A 25097-nucleotide genomic window follows, 5' to 3' on the forward strand; every position below is an offset into this window, starting at 1 on the left:
ATTTAGCTCAAGTTGTTCCATCTCTAATCCACTGAGGTTTGACCTGGTGAACCTGAACATGTCCCTCCACTTGTCCATCGTTCCTACAATTAAATCTTCTCATTAAAATGAAAGAGTAACAAGTCACACACTTAATCACTCGACTTATTTTTACCTTCCAGTCTGTGTTCAGTGTGGAGCAGTGTTGAGTCTCGCATCACCACTTTAATGATTATACACAAACCCTCTGTGTGTGTGTGTGTGTGTGTGTGTGTGTGTGTGTGTGTGTGTGTGTGTAATGGAATGCTCTACATAATATACAATAATAATTTAGAATAGAATAAAAATATACATATATAATGTAACAAACATTACAAAGAGCATGAGAGTATAGTGTCATGAAATAATACTTAATAAAATTAAATAAATTAAATTATAGAGTTTAGCATTTGTCTTGTGGAGGATAAACTGAAATTATCTGTATCTCCTGATGTGCTAGCAACAGAGACACAGAAAGGCACTAGTATTGCTTTATAGGCTTAAAAACAAGACATTGCACAATACATCAAGTTGTAACGACAGTTGAATAAATGTAATAACATTTTAATGTTGGTTAAATTATGAGTATTCGTTAGCTGCTGCACAGCAAACTAATTGAAAATAATTCTATTAATAATAATTCCACTACCGACTAAAACAGATGAGAGGGAAACAGGTAAAAACAGATTGATACACAACAGAAAGAAGGAGTTTGTGCTCATATTCACTCATTCCCAGGTGAGTCTCCTCATAAAGGTGCAGTCTAAAATGACTGAGATTAAACATAACCCAGTTTGGGTCAATTCTGAACTCCAGCACTGGGTACAATGTGGACTGATCCAGTGTGAGTTGTTTTAACTCAGCAACGTTGTGTTATAATGTTAACCCTACATGTTATAGTGATTTATTTTTATTAAAAACATGTTTCTCTTCAGAAATACATTCTGTAACTATATATTGTGTTAGACATACATTTATTTATGGAGAACTTTATTTATATAGATTATATATTTGACGTTTTTCTACAGAATGTTAGCCTATTAATTTTACACAACAAAAATAATGACATTGTATTTATGTATTTTATTCCTTCTAAATGTAAAAATATAATTTTAGTTATGTACCCAGTAATATAGCTATAAGTATACATGTGTAAATAGTGTAAATTATATTACAATAATAAACAAATAATAAATCACACAAACAGTAAAATGAACAGGGTTCAGCTCGAGTTCATGTGGATTTTCACCTGCTGTTCCAAATAATCCCTCAGGTTTTTATGGGATTGAGGTCCAGGGAAATTTATCCAGGGATCAGAGGTCATTATAAACTCAGTGTAGAATTGTGTTTAGTCTGATTCACTGTACACGATGAACACACACTTCTCACGTCTCTGAGTGTGTTTAATGTGTTAGAACTAAATGAGTGATGTGTTAATAAACATGTTCTCTATTCTCCATCATGGTAATGCAGGAACACTGGAGTCTTCATCACACACAGATATTCAAAAGACCCTGAATACGAAAGAAAAAGATGTGAATTAATCAGCACAAAGTGGACTGTGGTACTTCATGATCAACAGCATGTAATCATCTCTGCTCCAACAGAAACATTATCATCTCCTGTTTATAATGAATCATTCAACATTTCTTCATTCTTACTAACATTTGTGTTCTAACATTTAACTAGAACAAATGAGAACTTCCACAAGTTCTACCAGGATAATGAGCAGATCTTTACCCATCACATCACTGCTCTTATCCAATCACAGGAGCTTTAAATAACAAACACTACTGTGTCATTTAGATCTTGTTCTACATTTATATTTAAGTGCAGACTTTAAGAACAAACTCAGGTGAATTTTACAGGAATGACAGAAGACACAATGTTCATTAACAATCACTCTCATCAACTCATTGGTGACTTTTTGTAGACTGTCTGAATCCCTGTTTTCTGCCTTCACATGAATTTTACATCAACACACTTTACTGAACACAAAACAGCATTAAAGAGAATCGTTAGAAAAATTCTGATTAAACAGAATATAGTGACATTTTCTAACCTGATAATCTGAAGGTTATTGAAGAGAAATGTGATGTGTATCAATGTGTAATGATAATGAGGTTAAACTTTTATTAACAGGTCATTACTCACCTCAGTGTCTGTAGTTTGTAATGTTTATCATCCTTAAGATCAGACAGCAGCTTCTTTACTGAGTCTCCTAGTTTATTCCTGGACAGATCCAGTTCTCTCAGGTGTGAGGGGTTTGATCTCAGAGCTGAAGTCAGAGCAGCACAGCCTTCATCTGAGACACCACAATTATACAACCTGTATAGAGACACAATAACACACTCTTCACTGGTTGTACACAGGGACGTTTCTAGTGTTTAATCACTTTGATCACAGACACACAAGAATTTTACAGAAACATGAAATTTTACAGAAACTTGTTTGTTAGTTTGTCATCATATAATGTAAGAAACATGAATGTAACTTTGAGCTGCAGATCATTTTATTATTTCAGTTTTACATTTTATTTCACTCTAAAGATCTTTACTACAATTACACATGTAAACTTTATTAAACTAAACAACCTTAAATCCACAACTAGTTTTTTTGTAAGAAAACTAACTAACTAGTCGTCTAAATGAATAAATCACTTCAAAAAGCTTTCACTGATGACTAAATCACATCCAGTTTTAGAAGATTTTAGACATGAGAAGAGAAAAGAAAACCTTCTGAAGTCCTCATTCATCTAAATCCACATTCACATACGACTCATTAACACAGTGATAAGTGTTAGTCTGTTAGTTACATCTCCTCAGTCCTCAGATACAATGTGGGATTATTAATTATCATCTGACTGCAAGTCGACATTTCCACAGAGAAAAGTGACAAAAGGAGCACGGTGAGGGGGCGGGGCACAGTATGGGGCGGGGCACAGTGAGGGGCAGGGCACAAAGTGGGGGTGGAGCACAGTGAGGGGGCAGGGCATAGTGATGGGGTCAAGAGAGTGGGTGGGGCACAGTAAAAGGGCGGGGTACAGTGAGGTGTGTAGCTTATGAAGGGTGGGGCACAACAAGGAGACGCGGCACAGTGATGGGCGTAGCTTATGGTGGGCGTGGCTTATGGTGGGCGGGGCTTATGACTGAAGGGTACAGGATATTGTCACTTCAGCTAACATTACAATCAGTCTTCATGTTTTAAATCATGATGTAAATATTAATGTCTGATGAAGACGAAGCCTATTTTCAGACATATCTACTGTAATCTACATCATCAGACACTGATTTATCAGGAACATTTTACTGGGGCTCGAGTGTCGACCCTGACTGTAGACAGTGTGTATTATTGTGGACTGAGTAACACACACTTTACAGACCAGGACAACACATAAGACTAGAACTTGGACTTTTTCTATTTTTATTCTATTTTCTTTTTTATTATTCTATTTTATTTTATGTTTAAATCACAGACAGATTAAAAACATTTCACTACGTGTCGTACTGTGTATGGTTGTGTATGTGAGAAATAAAATATTAATGTAAATGTTTTCTGTAACTTTTCTCTGTTTCACATCTCAACAAAATCTCTGTTTTAATCCGAGTTCACATGAACAGATCTTTCTTGAGAAGATCAGACTGTCAGTAATCAGACCTAAAACAGGGTCAGACTCTAATTAGTTTTTGGAGAAGTTGTTAGTTCATTGGTGTATTTTTTAAACCCAGACTGTGAAAGTGTAAATGGTTTATTCAGTATTGACAAGAACAACTGTGACTGTGTTTTATTTATACACAATGTGTTTATCTATTATTACGACCTGGATGAAGATTAGACCATGATTTATTATTAATGTTTTAATAGATGATCTTACTCCAGTGTCTCCAGTTTACAGTGAGGATTCTCCAGTACAGCAGAGAGAATCTTCACTCCTGAGTCTCCTAGATTATTAAAGGACAGATTCAGTTCTCTCAGGTGTGAGGGGTTTGATCTCAGAGCTGAAGTCAGAGCAGAACAGTCTTCATCTGAGACACCACAACCACACAACCTGTATAGAGACACAATAACACACTCTTCATCAACAGATTTTTAAAACCCTTTATTACAATAACTAAAATATTGTCAGATATATTAAATAAATAATTTTGACAGAAACCACAAATAAAGATTTCTAGTGAGAACGTTTCCTCACATCAAATAGACTAGAACACAATAAATGTTCATCTATTACACTGCAGAAAGGCATGAAACAGTTTAACTCTGTAAACAATATGGACATCCAGGGATTTACATTTATATCAGTTTACTTTTGTAACAGAGATGTTTTTAAATTTTAAATATTTCCAACATCAATCTTACCTCTGATTTAATTAAAACATCATCATCATCATCATCATCATCAGCTGATAAACAGGTTTGTGAACTTCAGAATATATAATCAGTACAAATCTGTTCTTAACTTGTTTAAAAAGTCTTTCTATTACTAAAGTATACAACACACCAGACACGACACAACCTTGTCTAACACCTCTATAAACTTTATAAGGAACCACATAAGTCACCATTAACTTTCAGTAGACTTTCAACATCACTGTACAAAACCTTTATCATGGAAACAAAATCAGGACTAAAACTAAATGAACACATTCATAAATATTTGTGTTCGACTCGGTCAAAAGTCTTTTCTAGGTCTACTGACACTAGACCAAAATCTGGTTAAGACTCTTACTGAGATCTAAAAGATCCCAGATAACAGAAATATTATAAAAACTCATCTTCCTGGGACACAATCTGTCTGATCACGATGGATGACTTGTTCTAAGACTTCACTCAGTCTGTTGGCCAAAACCTTGGAGAGTAATTTATAATCTCTGAATAACAAACTCAGCAGTGTCCAGTTTTTAATACCATTTAGGTCAGGTGTAGGTTCCCCTTCAGAGAGGGCTTTTAGTACTGGGGGAATATTGTTACTCTCTTGTGGTCCTCACTAAAGCTGGATCATGTTGATAGACTTGTGTTTCTAACAAAAACCTTGACAACACAAATGTATAGTACAAATACTGACATGTATAGTGTAGGTTTAGTTCATTCAGCTCTGAATCATTCTGTTTTCTACAGTGGAGTCTTATTACAATTTAATTTTATTATAACAGTTAGAGTGTAAAACAGACCCACTTGTACACTGAACAGAATTTTACATCTTCTTATATTATAATACAGAGAACTTCTTTATTTCTCTTCTGTTTATAACAAGTTTTACTGATTTGACTGTAAAAAATTCATAAGTGAAAATAATTGAAATAAAAAAGCTGATAGCTGACAGATAACTGACTCTTGATGATCATTTTAACCTTCATCATGCAGCCCTTCTGCCCCCTGATGGAGGGTAAATCCATCAATTCTTTATGTAACCGAGTTTAAAAATATTGTTGTTAATTTCAGCATAAATTGGGAAACTCCCCATTGGCTGTTGTCACTTGCGGTTGTACAACATGATGTTGTGGGGCGGAGCTTTATAATCAGAGTCTCATAGCGCCTCCTGCTGGTAAGTCGCATCAATGATCGCTCCGTCTTAATAATTAAGTTAATATCATTTTCAAGCCCAAGTTTGAACTATAAACTACACAAAACTTTGTTTTTTTTTTATCAGTCAGCTCCTAGTTGTGTTTGAGTATGAAGAGTGTGTTAATTGTCCTGCTTGTAAACTCAGAACTTCTGTTTATTCAGTTAAGACTTCCACTGTGACACTGATGCACTGTATGCTGATAAACCTTTTGGTGCTGTTTTCCCCAGATACAGTAAAGCAACCCCGAGTGACCATCTACCTGATCTCTGAGTGACATTATTACATCCAACACACACAGTCACATATATTCTGATAGTGTGAGCTGACCAGAGACTCTTGTGTAATTTTAGTCTCCAAGTTCTATTTATTTCCATCATTTCCATGTCAGTGCTGCTTTTAAACCCTGCAGTTCACAAAGTACATTTAGTTTGTGTCCCAGCTCCAGTTTGTGTGATTAGTTCCAATGTTTTAGTAAATTTCACAGTAATTTCAGACACATTGCAGTCACATCAGAGTCTGTGAGAAATCATCAGTGTGCAGTGAAAAGAAACAATCTTCATCCTCAGGACATTGATGATGAACCTAAAACTTCTGCTTCAGTCTCACTATTAGAGAATGTTACTGAGGAGCAGGTCATGTGACGCTCAGAGAGATGATCTTACCCCAGTGTCTCCAGTTTACAGTGAGGATTCTCCAGTACAGCAGAGAGAATCTTCACTCCTGAGTCTCCTAGTTTATTATCAGACAGATCCAGTTCTCTCAGGTGTGAGGGGTTTGATCTCAGAGCTGAAGTCAGAGCAGCACAGCCTTCATCTGAGACACCACAACCATCCAACCTGTATAGAGACACAATAACACACTCTTCATCAACAGATTTTTATTATATAAAGTATAATTAACACTGAACCAAACATTCCTGTCAGATTGTGAACAGTGGGTGGGCCTGGATAAAACAGGGTGGGCACAGGTTTGAGAAGAAACTCAACATCAGCTGTCACTCAAAAGAACTTACATGACTGTAAAAAGAGGACAATGAGCTGAAAGAGATCTGTTCATTTATCAGTTGTTTATGTAGCACACACACACACACACACACACACACACACGCACACACACGCACACACACGCACACACACGCACACACACACACACACACACACAGAGACTCACAGTCTCTCTCTCTCTCACACAAACACACACACACACACACAGAGAGACTCACACAGTCTCTCTCTCTCTCTCTCTCACACACACACACACGCACACACACACAAACACACACACAAGCAGCTTCACCAATCAATATGATTGTGTCACCTGTCAACATTAGCATGTATGGACACTTAACATAGTGAACATAACATTTAAAGTCTATCAGTTCAAACACAAGATATTTTTATTTAAACATTTCAGGCTATGATGTTAAATCATGAAGGAAAATCTAACTAATGATATTAGATAAATTATTGTTTTAAAATAACTGATAAATCACACAAATTGTTTTAACTGAGATTTCAGATAAAGTCTTTATTAAACTAGTCTGTTACACGACTAAACACCACACAGAAATGTTACTGAGCAACGTCACTCAATGAAGCTTCTTAAAGCAGCAGCTCCTAGTGAGTGACAACTGGGGTTTATTAATAATTCTAACATTATAACAGAGTTTATGGAGGTGGGCCAGGACTCCACATGGGTGGGACCAGGACCCTGGAGCTGCACCAGTGATATTAGTTTATTATATTATTTACATTTATTGATATTAAGTTTATTTGAGCTGCAAAAGTTTTGCTGGCGTTAAAAATAATGACTTATAAATGTTCTCTTATTTACTCATTTATTTATTTATTTATTTCATTCCTAAGTGATTCTGTAGAAAATCATTATCACTTAATGTCTAATGTCTATTAGTGAGTTATTGTGAGTCTCAGAGAGATGATCTTACTTCAGTGTCTTCAATTTACAGTGAGGATTCTCCAGTCCAGCACAGAGAACCTTCACTTCTGAGTCTTCTAGTTTATTATAGGACAGATCCAGTTTTTTCACAGTCAGATGAAGTTCTCTCAGTCTGGAGGTTTCTGATCTGAGTGCTGAGACCAGAGATGACCAATTTTCCACTCTAAGTGAATCACAGCTGATACTAAAGGAAATAAAATAAAACATAATGAACTCACACAAATGATCAAACACGTCCTCAAAGCTTTCACTGAACCTTCTCATTGTTATAAATACTGAAAGTACAAACACCAGTTAGACAATATGGTTAAAGTGACACTACAGTCGACATCTACATGTTGATGTCATTAAAATGGGTAAAGTTACTTGGTTACTCTGTCCAAGTCCAACAGTCTCTTATTTATATTGATGCTTCCTCCTGCCTCTATATCAGGGGTCACCAACCTTTTTAAGACTGAGGGCTACTTCAAGGGAACTGAGTAGTACGAAGGGCTACCGGTTTGATACAAACTTCCTCAAGAGCAAAATTGCACAGACCACTTTTTAATAATAATAATAATAATAATAATATTATGGTGAAGAGACTGCTCACATGTCAATGTTAATTATTCTCCACAATTATTAACAATGATTTATACAACAATGATGGAAGGAATATTCACAAGTAATTTAGTCTTTTTCAAAGAATGTTCACATTTCTGTGCACCATTTTTAGTATAATGTTTTGTGTTTTCAATGAACACGTTATCTCTTTTTTGTCTGTAAACGTCTGTTAGTGAGAAGCCTGGCACTGCATTCTGCTCACCAGTGTACTGTAATCTGGTGAATAATTTGACACTGCAAGTCTGAGTGAGTCTATGTGTAAATGTACATCAGTAAGGTGTGTTCTGTGTTTGTTCTTGATAAAGTTCATGTTAGAAAAGGCTGATTCACAGAGAGAGGTTGAACCAAAAAGGCAGGAAACTTTCATAGCTGCTGTGCTTTACACCACTGTACTTTTCTGTGTCCACAAGGCACCAAAAGTTTGATGCAGACTGATGGGCTTTGAGGTGGAGGTCATTTTGCAACGTTAGGATTTCTATCTCTACCTGTCCAGCATCCAATTTGAACAGAGCACTTATGCCACTTTCCCCCCGAGGCAGTTTGAGTGCAGGTTCGGAGCCTAATTTAGAACCAGTTCTTTCTGTTTCGACAGCCAAAGCACCGGCTCTGAACCAGGAAAAGTGGTTCTTAAGTAGCACCAAAACGTTGCTGGTGTAGACTTAAGAACCGCTTGTGTCAGGGGCTGTGGGCGGGGCTGTGGGCGGGGCTACTGTTAGCGCCTGGGGGCGGTATATATGATAATGTACCTTAAGTATACTAATGTTTAATACACTTTTACTTTACCGCGATATGATACATTATCAGCTCACATGATAGTAAGTAGCTACATGCTAAGGCTAACTTTTTTCTGTGTTAATGATAAAATAACATTATGTACTTTCTCCATAACAACCTCCGTTTATACAGATTACATGGAGCTGCACGTACACGTTGGATTCGTCACGTTTGGGTGTTAATGTAGGTTCACAAAGCCATGAGCATTAACAGTAAAGCAACATCCACCATTGTTGATGTGTTTGTCGCTGCTGCGCTAACGTTGCTGTGTAACGTGACACGTATACAGTGACGTCACACTCGGCTCGCCACATTGTGCCGCTTTGCCATCGCAACAGTCGTCCCGCAAATGAGACACACACACTTTTCTTTGACTGACGTAAAAAGAACTCTTCCTCCCAAACACTGTGAAAATGGTGTGTTTTCTGTCGTTTTCTGCCATGTTTTTGGGGGTAAATCACAACTAACTCCTCATCGTTGCTGCACCACTTCCTTGTGTCAGGCGTCGGACGTGACGTGCGCGCAATATTGACTTTTGACTTCAGAAAAGGCCAAAGTTCGTTATATACATAAAACATTTTTGTTTACATTTATTTTTTAATTAAATAAAATGAAATTAAATATCGTAATTTTAAAATCTACGTTAATGCAAGCGTTTTTTATTCAAAAACTACAGCAAGAAAATTTTTTTAGGCGTAGCAATATTTTGACCAGTGCTATTTTAGAACGTGCCTCGCGGGCGCCTAAAGTGCTCCGTGCGGGCGACCAGGTGCCCGCGGGCACCGCGTTGGTGACCCCTGATCTAGAGTCTAATTCTCTCTATCTAATTTTTCATTACTGCAGTAAACATGGTTCTTTATGTCTGGTACACAGGTGTGTTTAATATACATCAAACATCCAACATAAAACCAGCATTAACTTCATCATTATTTTAAGATATTAAGATAAATCATAACTACAAAACTTCAAAACTCCCTCAAATGTAATCACCTGCTTCTACATGTTTAATAGCTGCACTTCAGGATCATTCATTTATTAATGCAGATTCTATTCCCTAATTTATCTATTTACATGAACTCCACTCTGTATCACCTTCAGGTCAGAACATCCCAAAGTCCATATTAGAGTGTGTTCAGTTTCTCTCTAACACTGTAACAGTAGAACAGTTATATTCACATTTACTTACATTGCTTTACTGGATGTTGTAATCACAGGCATCATCTTCAGAACAACATCTTCTGTTATCATATCTGTACTGAAATATTTACTCTGGTCAAACTCATCCAGCTCCTCTGATGATGTCAGTAACACAAACACCAGAGCAGAAAGCTGTGAAGAAGAAAGTTCACTTTGTTTTCCAGATTTCAGGAAGTGTTGGATTTCCTCCACTAGAGAATCATCACCCAGTTCATTCAGACAGTGGAACAGAGTGATGGATTTCTCTGTAGGAAGATCTTCATCTTCACTGATCATCTCCTTAATGTACTGAACTGTTTCCTCTGTGCTCTGAGGGTTACTTCCTGTCTGTGTTACTAAAACATGTAAGAGTTTCTGATTGGACTCCAGTGAGAGACCCAGAAGAAAGCGAAGGAAAAGATCCAGATGTCCAGTCTGACTTTCTAAAGTCTGATCTACAGCACTCTTGTGTACATCTTTGATAGTATTTTCTCTCATCCTCCTGTTAGAAACCTGATTCTGTACCAGAACATTTCTCTTCTCCTTCATGAAGGTCAGGTGCACATACAGAGCTGCGAGATGCTCCTGAATGCTCAGATGAACAAAGCAGTACACTTTACTCTGGTGAAGCCCAAACTCCTCTCTGAAGATCTGAGTACACACACCTGAGTACACTGCTGCTTCTCTCACATCAATACCACACTCTCTCAGGTCTTCATCATAGAAGATCAGGTTTCCTTTCTTCAGCTGCTGAAAAGCCAGTTGTCCCAGTTTAAGAAGCATTTCTTCATCACTCTCCTGCTTCTTTGAGTATTTTTCTCTTATGATGTTTGTCTGAATGATGAGGAAGTGTGTGTACATTTGAGTCAGAGTCTTGGGGATCTCTCCACTCTCTGCTTCACCCAACATTCTCTCTAGAACAGTGGCTGAGATCCAGCAGAAGACTGGGATGTGACACATGATGTAGAGGCTTCTTAATGACTTCAGGTGTGTGATGATGTTATTGGCCAGGCTCTGATCACTGATCCTCTTCCTGAAGTACTCCTCCTTCTGTGGGTCACTGAACCCTCGTATCTCTGTGACTCGATCCACACACTCAGAGAGGATTTTGATCAGCTGCTGCAGGTCTGGAGGTGATCCAGATGAGAGCAGAGGGAAGCAGATTCCCTTTGATCAGGTTTATCAGCAGCACAGGCACTGATGCTGATTCAGTTACATCACACACTCTCACTGTGTTCTGGAAATCTAGAGGAACACGACACTCGTCCAATCCGTCAAAAATGAACAGAACCTTTTCCAAACTGGACATTTCTGTTTCTTTTGTTTCCATAAAAAACACATGAAGGAGCTCCATCAGACTCAGTTTCTGGTCCTTCATCAAATTCAGCTCTCTGAAAGGAAGTGGAAATATGAGGTGGACGTCCTGATTTACTTTCCCTTCAGCCCAGTCCAGAATGAACTTCTGCACAGAGACGGTTTTTCCGATGCCAGCAACTCCCTTTGTCAGCACAGTTCTGATGGGTTTGTCTTGTTTAGATGATGTATTTGTCAGCACAGTTCTGATGGGTTTGTCTTGTTTAGATGATGTATTTGTCAGCACAGTTCTGATGGGTTTGTCTTGTTCAGATAAAGGCTTAAAGATGTCATTGCATTTGATTGGTGTTTCCTCTGTTGTTCTTCTCCTGGATGCTGCCTCGATCTGTCTCACCTCATGTTCATTATTGACTTCTCCACTGTCTCCCTCTGTGATGTAGAGCTCTGTGTAGATCTCATTCAGGAGTGTTTGGGTTCCCAGGTTTATTATCACTCCATTCAAACACTGAAACTTCTTCATCAGATTTAATTTGAACTTTTTCTGGAATTCATTTCCACCAGCAGATTCTGGGTCGTACCTGTGATATGGAGAAGCAGGAAGACACGGGGTTCATTTATTAGACTTAATCATCTGTTTTCAGTAATCTAATGACTCTGTAGTATACAGACTATTATTTAGACACTTAAACCATATTTGAATGCCATCGTATGAATTTCACTGCATTACAAAACAACATGTCATTTGAAGAAAGACACCACAAGCAAACGTTCCAATCAAAACATTTCCCAAAAAAACAGACAGTGATATTTAAACACATAATAGTGACTTTATTAAAGTCAGAGTTCTAGTGTTGTAGTATTTAGTTTGCCCCCTGTTTATCTCGTTAAATTACCCTTTAAGTGTAACTTTAGCATTGACATTAAAAGTCAAGAGATGTTACTGTGTAGAAGTGAGGAGTCTACAGCTTTAACCTCCAGATGATGATCCATAGACTCATGACTCTTCATGGAGCTACAACTGTGTGTTGGTGATTCTGATCTCTTTCCCTGGAGTTTACTGTACAACATTATGGACACTTCTTTAATTATTTATTTACAATCTTTACAGTTTTTAACTCACTTGATAACTGAATGTAGATTTTTACATACAATAAACAGAATGACTTTTTTATGCTCAATGGTGACTGTGGTAGCTTTTTTCACTAGTGGAGCCTTTATTTAAGTACATTTTATATTTACTCACTAAACACACTGTAGCACAGAAACTAAGAGTCCAAACCCATTCCAGTAGCACACTGTCCCTGTGCACAAAGGACCTGCAAATCAGATTCTGTACCCTTTCACTATAGTATCTAGACCCCATTGAGAAACACTTAGAAGGTAGCGTAGGCCAGGCGAACCCCAGAGTCAAGGCTCCCCTGAATCCCAGCCCTGAATGTAGGGTTTTCTTTTTGTAACTCCTACCATAGATGACCTATCTTAGGTCCTGTCTAGACTGATGGGGCTGGCCTTGGCTTGCTGACCGGACACCTTTCCTTATGATAGGGTGCCCAGTAAGCAACACAAGCCTTCCTCTCCTGTCTAAGAGAGCTAGACTGGGGCCAACTACAGATTATGTTACTGATTAAACTTTTTTAAATGAAATAATTCCTTATGAAATATGATCATCTAATTGAGATCAGTTGCTTTGCTCGTTTCTGTTTGAAAACTATTAGCCAGAGAGCTCCATCACAGAGATATCAAGGTGAGCGTAGGTGAAGTAGCCTGCTGGAGTTTTACTGCAGTAAGTAATAAAGTAGGTCTGTAGTTATAAGGTAAGGCATAATGTTCCCCAGTTATTGTATGTTATTTTAATCATTTCAGTGGAACAAAATAAAGGTCATTTATGGTAATGCTGTTAATATGGCAGGTTGTTTAATAGGAGATTGTGCTAAGTCACTGGGAATAAAGGAGTCTCCCACATGCCATAACTGTAATGTAATGTAAAGACAGATGCTATTAGTCTAGACTAACACTTTTACGTTCAAACTCTAGATGATTCTTATGACTTTGTTTCCTGTAATTAACTCAATAATGCTAAGCAGTGGTCTCACCTGCAATGACTGAACACACACCAACCCCAAAACTACCACACTAACATATGAATTTCACTGTATTACAAAACAACATATTAGACCAAGTGCTATTTATATTAAAGGTGCGGTGCACGTTGTTTGAGAAATGCTTCATAAAACTGAGTCGGGCCGACAAACAAAACAAATGTGTAGCCAATGAGCATAAAGGGGCGTGTCTTGTCAATATGCGGCGGAGAGAGTGTTCAGTGCGCATGTGTGACATTAGCAGAAAGCGACTGAAACACTGACATGGAGGATAAAAACATTAAGCGATAAGGCAACATTAATAAAAACATTATTACGATAAGACAAGAAGCAGCAGGACCCGTGTTAATATAAGATCAGATTTCCAGCACTGGAGAGAACTGAACGTCTTCCACATGAAACAGAACTAAACCTTTCACTGTACAACACACAGTACTACACAAACACATCTGTATTACCATAGTATTACTCATTGTGTTCATTTATTAATAAAAATCTCCCCTCGACCAGCCGCCCCAGGAGGTTCTGTCATAATAGTTACCTGGGTTACGTATGTATGTGTGGGCGGAGCTATCAAAACAGGGGTGACACCCATTTTGGTTAGGGGCGTGTTTGTTTTGGTGATTTCGAATGTCAACATTGGCTTTCAAACATCGTGCACCGCACCTTTAAACACACCACAAACACACTTTTCCCAAACACATTTCCAAATAAAAGATTAAATAATACAAAAAAGTATTTAGACACACAATAGTGGCTCCATTACTGTGTTTCAGTATTTATTTTGTCCCCTGTTTATGTAGTTAAACTTCCCTTTAAGTGTGACTTTAGCAGTGACATTAACAGTGAGGAGACGTTACCTGTGTAGAAGTGATGAGTCTCCATCTTTAAAGTTCAGAGGAACATCCATAGACCCATCACTCTTCATGGAGATACAGCTGTGTGTTGGTGATTCTGATCTCTGGAGTTTACTGTACAACATTATACACAGTCATTTATATACACACTTTATTTTACTTACTGTATATTTCCCTTAAAGGTGAGGTCTCTGATTTTTGAGAAATGCTTCAGAAAACCGAGTCGGGCCGAATAATAAACAAAAATCAAAACAAAAATCAAAACAAACGTGTAGCCAATGAGCAGAAAGGGGCGTGTCTTGTCCATATGGGCGGAGAGAGTGTTCAGTGCGCATGTGTGACATTAGCAGAAAGCGGTTTTAACATTGACATGGAGGATAAAAACAAAGAAAGAAAGAGAAGACAGACTTACGATAAGGTAAGAAGTAGGACGTGTTAATATAGGATCAGCTTTCCAGCGCTGGAGAGAACTGAAGGAGCAGGAAGTTGGTCACATATTCACAGATTGGAGTTTCCTGAGTCAATAACTCCTGAGCTAAACGCTGTTACTACACAAATAACACCTCTTTTCTATCGTAGTAATGTAGAGACGCAGCTACAACCGTGTTTTGTGTAGTAACAGTGTTTAGCTCAGGAGTTATTGACTCGGGAAACTCCAATCTGTGAATATGTGACCAACTTTACTTAAGACGCCGAGGCGCTTTTTTCCTTCTCGATAGGTGAGTAACGTTGGTTTTGTTTTGTTACACAGAACTAATATATGCCTTTGTCCTTTACATGATTATGTTTGTGTGTCATTTTTGCTTGTTTGTTTATCTGCAATCGTATTGTTCTTCACTTCAGCTATGATAAAGACACATTTCTTTCCATTAGTTGCCTGGGTTACGTATGTATATGTGGGCGGAGCTATCAATACAGGGGTGGGACCCATTTGGGTTAGGGGCGTGTTTGTTTTGGTGATTTCAAATGTCAACATTGGCTTTCAAACAACGGAGACCCCACCTTTAAGTGTGACTTTAGCAGTGACATTAACAGTGAGGAGACGTTACCTGTGTAGAAGTGATGAGTCTCCATCTTTAAAGTTCAGAGGAGGAACCATAGACTGATCACTCTTCATGGAGATACAGCTGTGTGTTGGTGATTCTGATCTCTGGAGTTTACTGTACAACATTATACACAGTCCTTTAGTCATTTATATAAACTCTTTATTTTACTTACAGTTACCCATGAAATGTTAACATTAACCTGGATATTGATTTTGTCTTTTATTCTCGTGCAGAACTCACAATGTTCACATTTGGTCATTGTTGCTGTAATTTAATTTTTGTTTTTTTTTGTTTTTTGCACGTGTGTGTGTGTGTGTGTGTGTGTGTGTGTGTGTGTATGTGTGTGTGTGTGTGTGTGTGTACGGTCAAGCTGTAAAAAGCAAACAATTCAGAATTACATTTTAACAGCTTTAGATCGTAAGCATTAAATTGTGCTAATAAATCAAGATATAATAATCCCTATGATGTTGAGATCACATATTTGCATTAAACATTATTACACATTTGTCTCTGCATCACAAACACGTACTGAACATTGTTTAGCAACTAAATGCAACACATATTGCATGAATATTTCGACAAGCAATATAAAAACAGTAAATGTCTACACAAACATATGCGTATAACATTAGCTGTTTAGGCGCTTCGGTGCTAATTACAAATAGTGATCTACATAACAACATCTCAGAAACTATAAATTCACTAAACAACATATGAATTACTCACCACGCAGGGAATATATAGTGTTAAATTATTGTTTTGAACTGGAAACGTTATATAAGTTATAACAAGGTTTTAACATGACAACAACACGGCTTTTTCTCTCAGTGTTTTTTTTTTCTAACTAACTGCAACCTTTTTTTCTAAGCAATCACGTGTGTCTTTATCACGTGTCTATCATGAGCTTTAAACACACTGATCTCTTTCCCATAGATGTTATAACTCCTTGTATCAATGAAATAAACATAAGGATGACCAAGAACTTCCTCAAACTAAATACAGATAAAACAGATCTGCTCTTAGTCGGCCCTCCTAAATGTACTTCATCTCTTATTATTGATAAAATTAATATCGCTGGCTGTCATGTAAAACTCTCATCCACTATCAAAAACCTGACCATAGTGTTTGATTCTTCTGTCTTTCTCCTCTCACATCTCATCTCTCACAAAATCTGCCTTCTATCATCTACTAAATATTGCCCGATTACGCCCAAGTTTAAATATAAATGATGCCGAGACCCTTGTCCATGCTTTCATTACCTCCTGTCTAGATTACTGTAATGCACTTTTTTATGGTTTACCATCAACTTCTTTAAAGAAACTCCAATATATCCAGAATTCAGCAGCGAGAGTGTTAACACACACAAAGAAATCCTCCCACATAACCCCCATCTTATACAGTGTACATTGGCTCCCAATTAGTTTCTGTATTCAATATAAAGTTCTCCTCACTACATTTAAAGCTCTCCATCACTCCTGTCCACAATATATCACAGATCTCGTTCACACATATACCCCTGCCCCTGCACTTAGGTCCTCTGACTCTAATTTATTAGAGGTTCCTCATTATAGGCTGAAGACTTTTGGTGGTAGAACCTTCAGTATTGCGGCTCCCAGCCTCTGGTATCTCCCCCAGAGCATTCGAGACCTGTCGTCTTTACAGGATTTCAAAACTAATCTGAAAACTTTTCACTTCCTGTTATTCAAATTCTCAAGTCCATTGACATGGTTTTGTGTTCTCTATTTTTCTCTTCTTTATTGTATTTACCATCTGTATTTTCTACTGGAATGTTTGTTGCTCTAATGTATAATGTTTATTATGCTTTTGTGTTACTCAATGAAAGAATCAATTAAAGTTCTACTTACAATTAAATCAGTCAAGACATCATTTATAAAATGTGTATTACTTTACATCAGGGGCGGTTCTAGGGTCTCATCTTTAGGGGTTTTAGTCCTCAGTGAGAATTTAAAACAAGAAGAGTTTTATATTATATATTATATGACCACATAGTAAGACAAAAGTTATGGTATTATTTAAAATGGCAAAAGTGGACACCAAAATTTTATGCATGATGTAATGATGTCAGTCTTGAATCAGATCAGTTCATGTGTGTGTACATTCTCTACAAACAGTGTGTCTAATGAATGTAGTCATTAATAAACTAATATTCACAAAGACCAAATCAATAAATGTTATTTTTATTTAGTATTGAATGGATTGTTTACATTAATATTTTGTTTGGTAATAAGAATAGTGACATTTCACTACTTTTAGTTGCCTCTTTGCGGCTTTCAGCCGATTAACGTTATAGATAAACGCCTCCAGCTCTGACTGCGCGTGCACGCTGCGCCTCCAGCTCTGACTGCGCGTGCACGCTGCGCCTCCAGCTCTGACTGCGCGTGCACGCTGCGCGTCCCTGTGCTTCTCCGTTCTAATAAAGCACACAGCTGGTGACGCACTTTTAAAAGACTACAACGCACGCGCGTAAAAGTAAAGTAAAAAAATCGCTCTTGGATCAAACTGATAAATAATTTTCTTTCCCATCGACGACACGTCCTGCATTTTAACGTCATTTTATTGTTTATTTCTGAAAGTAAAAATGATACTTATAGTTTTATGGTGACTGAGATCACAGACAGGGGGCAGGAGACACCCTAAAGAAGGTCTAGAACTTCCTCTGGTCTACATTCATGTCTGCTTATGACCAAACAACATGTTTATTTATATTTGTATATTGTAATGTATGTACTATATAACGCGAGTCATAGTTTTGTGATAAGCCTGCCCCCTAGTGGTGATCTATATAATGATGTATTATTTTGCATTCAGTTCCGGTTCAGTAAATAGGAAATAACTGAGTTGCACCGCAAGCGATGGTGTCGTGTTATTATTTATCTGACTGCAGACACAACAGAATTGGCGACGAGTTTTCGGACCGACAAACACGGATGCAACAAAAAGACCTGAATGGTCTGGAAACGGAAAGGAATATTCATGATAAGAGCGCGTGAGTTACATTGAACAGAAAGAGAAGCCAATTAATGTCTCATGTGAAACTGCAAACCAGCGAAAATGTCAATGTTTGGAACTATCACCGCATTTGATAGTAATGCTGAGGATTGGGGAACTTATGTGGAAAGGGTGGAGCTACACTGTGAGGCCAATGACATTGAGAATGATAAGAAAGTGGCTGTTTTGCTGAGCGTGATGGGAGCGAAAACTTATGGACTACTTCGTAGTCTGTTAACCCCTGAAAGGCCAGCGGATAAATCGTTCCAGCAAGTAGTGGACATTTTAAATGAACATTTGAGCCCCAAACCCTTACTAATTGCGGAAATATTCAGATTCCACAAGCGGAACCAAGCTAAAGGAGAAAGTGTTTCCGAATACATAGCTGAGTTACGCCGATTGTCAGAGCATTGTCAGTTCGGAGCTGGGTTGGCAGATGCATTAAGAGACAGACTTGTTTGTGGTATGCATAATGAAAGTACACAAAAAAGACTGCTGACAGAAAAAGATTTGACGCTCGATCGTGCATTGAACATTGCAATATCCATGGAGACTGCAGCAAAAGATGCATTAGAATTGCAACAAAAATCAATAGAATGTGCAACAAATAAACTGGCACTGAAATCGGAAAGAAAACAGAAATGCTATCGCTGTGGAAAAATGTCTCATGATGCAAATGACTGCTGGTTCAAGGATAAAGAGTGTAGAAGATGCCATAAAAAGGGGCACATCGAGAGAGCATGCAAAATGGATAAACAGAAGGTACAGAAAGACAGAATGTACAAAGTGAAACGTAAATCTGCCTCTGTACATCAAGTAACTGAAAATGAAGCGAACACAAGTTCAGATACTGATGATCTCTCATGCCTGGAACTGTACAGTATTAAAGAGACAGATCGAAGAGTTATTTGGCTTACGCCAGAAGTATCAGGTGTTAAACTCAAGATGGAGTTAGACACTGGATCTGCCTTATCGGTCATCTCAGCAGCTGATTACAAACGACTGTTTTCAAAAATACCACTGCAACAGACATCAGTGATATTAAAGACTTATACTGGTGAAAAAGTGTCTCCAAAAGGAAAATTACCAGTAACTGTGAATTACAAAGAAAATCAGCAACAGCTCAACCTGTATGTACTGGAAAATGGAGGGCCTGCATTGTTCGGACGTGAATGGCTGAGGAAAATACCTCTGGACTGGCACGCAATAAAAAACTTGGATATGTCCCAGCAAATTACAAACAAAGAGACACAAATGACTTTAACGCAAATTGTACAAAATGCAGAACCTGTGTTTCGAAAAGGGATAGGAACACTTAAAGGAATAAAAGGGACTCTGGAGTTAAAAGAAGACACTTCTCCAAAATTCTTTAAAGCCCGCCCAGTCCCATATGCAATTCGTCCCAAGGTGGAGGCAGAGCTGGATCATTTGGAAAGAACAGGAATCCTGACTAAAATTGAACGGAGTGAATGGGCAACGCCCATAGTTCCTGTGATCAAAAAGGGTAAGACAGGGGATGTGCGTATTTGTGGGGACTTTAAAGTGACCATTAATCCAGCTCTTCATGCAGTACAGTATCCCCTGCCACGCATTGAAGATATTTTCGCATCCTTGTCCAGTGGAGAACACTTCTCAAAAATTGACCTGGCCAAAGCATACCTCCAGATGGAGATGGATGAGCAATCCAAGAAATTCTTGACCATCAACACACATAAAGGGCTCTATCAGTACAACCGTCTTGTTTTTGGAATTGCATCAGCCCCTGCCTTGTGGCAGAGAGCGATGGACCAGGTGCTGCAGGGTATTCCAGGAACGCAGTGTTACCTGGACGATATCATTGTAACAGGGAAGGACGATGCAGATCACCTCCAAAACTTACAACGTGTGCTGACTCGACTGTGTGAGTATGGACTAAGAGCTAACAAAGAGAAATGTGAGTTCTTCAAGTCTCGGATTTCTTATTGTGGTCATGTGATAGACAAAGATGGTCTACACAAGTCACAGGACAAAATCGAAGCTGTGTTAAATGCACCACACCCACAGAATGTGTCTCAACTCCGATCATATCTCGGACTTGTGAACTATTATCACAAATTTCTTCCAAACCTCTCGACCGTGCTACACCCATTGAATGCACTGTTGCAAACAAGAACACAGCGGAAATGGTCAGACAGTTGCGAACAAGCTTTTCAGAAGACCAAGATGCTCATAACTTCTGATATAGTGCTGACACATTTCAATCCATCCATACCCATCAGGCTGGCATGTGATGCATCGCCGTATGGAATTGGCGCTGTGCTGTCACACAAGTTTCCAGAAGGCACAGAAAAACCGATAGCCTTTGCATCGAGATCACTAACGGCAGCAGAACGTAACTACGCACAAATAGACAGAGAAGCACTTAGCCTTGTGTGGGGTGTAAAAAAGTTCCACCATTACCTGTATGGTCAAAGATTCACCCTGATCACGGACCATCAGCCCTTGGTCTCGATCTTTAATGTGCGGAGGGGTGTCTCAGCGATGGCCTCAGCTAGGCTGCAGCGTTGGTCACTCTTCTTGGGTGCTCACCAATATGATATTGAGTACAAAGGCACCAAACTACATGGTAACGCGGATGGCTTGTCACGTCTGCCTCTGAAGTCAACAGACGAGTCACATAGTGTGGATCCAGCTGACGTGTTTCACACCACAATTGTGAGTCAGTTACCTGTAACAAATGCCACTATTCAGATAGAAACCCGTAATGACCCCACATTGTCACAGTTCTCGGGTGGCCAGCACACGGCAACTCACTGTTTCCAGCATTCTCAGCGAGAAGAGAACAGCTTTCTGTGTGTCAAGGAACGCTGATGTGTGGATTAAGAGTTGTCGTTCCCTCCAAATTGCGTAGTAAGATGTTGGACACGTTACATGAAGGGCATTTGGGCACAGTAAAAATGAAGAATCTTGCACGTAGTTATATGTGGTGGCCGGGAATCGACAAGCAGATTGAGGATCTGGCAAAGGCTTGTCCTGGATGTCAACGGACCCAGAACTCTCCGCCATTAGCTCCTTTGCATCCCTGGGAATGGCCGTCAACACCATGGCAACGAGTGCACGTTGACTTTGCTGGACCATTTAGGGATTTCATGTTCTTGATCGCCGTGGACGCACATTCTAAATGGCCTGAAGTTGTTCCGATGAAGGCAACCACATCTGAAAACACTGTTTCGGTATTGAGACCAATATTCTCCAGGAACGTGTTGCCAGAGCAGATATGCACAGATAATGGACGACAGTTCGTCTCTGACGAGTTTCGGAAATTCATGAAGCTGAATGGAGTCAAACACATCACTTCTGCGCCATACCATCCTGCCACTAATGGCTTGGCGGAAAGGTTTGTGCAGACTTTCAAGAAAGCAATAAAAGCAATGGACAATGACAGCATTTCGCTACAACACAAAATAGACAACTTTCTTTTCATGTACAGGAATGCAACACACGCCACGACAGGCCAAACACCAGCGATGATGTTCCTTAAAAGAAACTTAAGATCTCGCTTGGATCTCATCAAACCCAATGTTCGACGTGACGTGGAAAACAAACAATTTGAGCAGATAAAGGACAGACCTACAAGAAATTTCCGAGTTGGACAAGAGGTCTTAGCACGCGACTACAGACTGGAAAAGTGGCAACCAGGTACTATCACCACCAGAACGGGACCCTTGACGTACACAGTGAAGGTTGGAGAAAATACTTGGAGACGCCATGTAGATCAGTTGGTGGATCGCCAGACAAAATCCTCACCTTTACCTGCCCCTGATTCGCATGTCAAGGACAACAATGCTGTCGACACTGTCCCTCCTACATCAGTTAACGTGAATGAATCTGAGTCGCATGAAGATGAACCAGATGTCACAATGCCGGTTGCACCTGCACCTGAATCTCACTTAGGCTTACAGAGACGTTATCCTGAGAGATGTAGAAAACCTCCTCAAAGGCTTGATTTGTAGCCATGTTAAATTAGAAACATTTTGTTAGAGTATCTGTTGATGTACTGCAGTACGTTTTGGTTTTGTGTTTCATGTTTCTCAGTATAATTAATCTAGTGGGGGAGGAAAGTGTAATGTATGTACTATATAACGCGAGTCATAGTTTTGTGATAAGCCTGCCCCCTAGTGGTGATCTATATAATGATGTATTATTTTGCATTCAGTTCCGGTTCAGTAAATAGGAAATAACTGAGTTGCACCGCAAGCGATGGTGTCGTGTTATTATTTACCTGACTGCAGACACAACATATATGATATAGTTTATATACATTTCCATAGATTACCAAATAATTCCTATAAAATCCCGTAAAGTGTCCAATTTGGAATATTTCCAAAATTCCCCAGATTAAGTTCCCGTTGAAAGTTTCAGTAAATTTACCGGAAACTTTGCGCCCCTTTGTAACTCTATACATACACGACATTATGTAGCGACAACCGTGGTTTTAAATAGCTGTATGTTAAAAATAGCCCTATTATAATCCTTCTTATTAAAATCTATTAAATCCACGTGTGGGAATAAAAGTGAAGTGTCGTTACGCAGTTTAACTAATAACAGTTGTACATATAGCTAACAAGGAAGAGCTACGGTGAGCTAATGCTAAAGCTAGTTTTCGAGATGAACAGAGAAAATAATAATAATAAACAAAGCTAAATATAAAAATACAGAATAATACCAGATATGTGGTGTATTAGCGGTGTTAAGTTACAGCTGTGTTACATTTCATGTCGTTTATATGATGTAGCTCGCGGAAAAAAAGAATTAGCCGCCTAGGGCCGAAGCTCAAATCGCTCCATCCTCCCTATTTAAGCGCCCTTGATTTGTAGTGGACATACAGCGTTCTAGCGACCTACCTAGTGCACTACTTGTCAATACGAAACACAGCCACGAGACCCGTTAGCTAGCGCTGTATTGTTTGGGTAAGAATCGCTCCATCATCGTTTACACTCAACAGACGCGTTGTTCCTTATCGTATTTTATATTCGTATGAAAATATCGATGTATAAAGGATTTAAACGTGTAGAAGTCCTCACCTTACGATGGTGTTATAGCCTGTAGTCCACTGTCGAACTATTCCGCTTTCGTTTAGTCTTAGTACTGCGCATGCGCAGACAGTGTGGCCTTGCGGTACATTGACAAGTACTTCTTTTTTTTCCTATTGAAGTAAATAAACAACAATCACAAATAATCTCTACAAGAGGAAATAGTAGAAATGACAGGTTTAACACAGAATAAGTAATAGATTATTTAGAAAAGACAAAATGAATAAATAAATAAATAGACATTTGAAAAAATAACTTACATGAACTTAAATAGAGAAAAGAAAAGAAAAGAAAAACAAAAAGAATTAAGGGCAGAATCACAATAAATCAAATGATGGCAAAAGATATAGCAGTTTCTTAGCACTCTGACCTCGCATCTTATTAAGGGCTTTGGGAAAACATGCAAAGTCATTTTTTAAGATAATAAGTAGATGAGGGGGTTAAAGAATCTACATTTATGGATGAAATATTTTGCTTAAAATAACAATATTATTCAGCAAAAAAGAATTAACACAGCAGTCTTTGGGTATTACAAATTAGATATGATGTAAAGAAAAAACTAAATCAGCAACCACCTTTTTTTTTATAAGAACCAGCCCTGAATTGATCTCCAGAAGAATTTAGAGAAATAGCATGAAGAAAAGATATGATCCGTGTCTTCAGAATGTCTCTCACAGAAGGAACAGGGGACAATTTCTATATTAAATTTTTGATTTTGGAATTTGTTAGAAGGATAAATGTCATGTAAAATTTTGAAGTGTGTTTCTTTTGCTTTAGGAGGAGCACCAAACCCCCCCAACTGCTCCCCGGGGTGCTGCAGCATAAATGGCTGCCCACTGCTCCGGGTGTGTGTTCACGGTGTGTGTGTGTTCACAGTGTGTGTGTTCACGGTGTGTGTGTGTTCACTGCTGTGTGTGTTCACTGCTGTGTGTGTGCACTTTGGATGGGTTAAATGCAGAGAACAAATTCTGAGTGTGGGTCACCGTACTTAGACGTATGCCACGTCACTTTCACTTCACTTAACTTGTTTGACACAAACAATGACATTGTGACTGCTGTTAGAGACGTTTCCCAGATAATCAGCAGGAGTTTTTCATGAGTGTCTGTAACTTAGCCAACAGTTTTACAGCCTGTTCACTGACAACACCTGCTCAGAACATGTAGTCTAGTGCCAGTGGTTCTGAAACTGGGGGCCCTGAGATGGTGCCAGGGGGCCCCGGTTCACTGAAAACACCTGCTCAGAACAAGTAGTTTAGGACAATGGTTCTCAAACCAGGGGCCCTGAGATGGTGCCGGGAGCCCCAGGTCAATGACAACACCTGCTCAGAACAAGTAGTCTAGGCCAGTGGTTCTGAAACTGGGGGCCCTGAGATGGTGCCACGGGTCCCAGTTTTATGAAATAATGAATTTATCATAAATTAAATCTCAGAAAAATAAGGCTACTAACCACCAGCACCACATTGTAGAATTTAATATTCATTCATTCATCTTCTACCGCTTATCCGAACTACCTCGGGTCACGGGGAGCCTGTGCCTATCTCAGGCGTCATTGGGCATCAAGGCAGGATACACCCTGGACGGAGTGCCAACCCATCACAGGGCACACA

The 25097-nt window shown here is 38.8% G+C and overlaps 1 protein-coding gene and 1 pseudogene across 28 annotated transcripts in view; both read right to left on the reverse strand.

Moving 5' to 3' along the window:
* The window catches only part of LOC132837931 (NACHT, LRR and PYD domains-containing protein 12-like), a 255921-nt gene that overhangs the window by 43817 nt on the left and 187007 nt on the right, over nt 1–25097 (reverse strand). For 21 of the 28 annotated variants that reach the window (XM_060857942.1, XM_060857968.1, XM_060857957.1 and 18 more), the window contains 2 exons: nt 6247–6420; nt 3893–4066 (listed from right to left, as the gene is read on the reverse strand). In XM_060857942.1, the coding sequence (XP_060713925.1) occupies nt 3893–4066; nt 6247–6420 (348 nt within the window). Of the gene's footprint in view, nt 1–1081; nt 1533–2172; nt 2347–3892; nt 4067–6246; nt 6421–25097 lie in introns of those variants that run through there. The other 7 variants (XM_060857967.1, XM_060857965.1, XM_060857949.1 and 4 more) reach the window with 5 other exon arrangements.
* On the reverse strand, nt 9758–23539 carry LOC132837935 (NLR family CARD domain-containing protein 3-like; annotated as a pseudogene).

Source organism: Tachysurus vachellii, chromosome 22 (assembly GCF_030014155.1).
Source record: "Tachysurus vachellii isolate PV-2020 chromosome 22, HZAU_Pvac_v1, whole genome shotgun sequence".
Taxonomy (NCBI): Eukaryota; Metazoa; Chordata; class Actinopteri; order Siluriformes; family Bagridae; genus Tachysurus; species Tachysurus vachellii.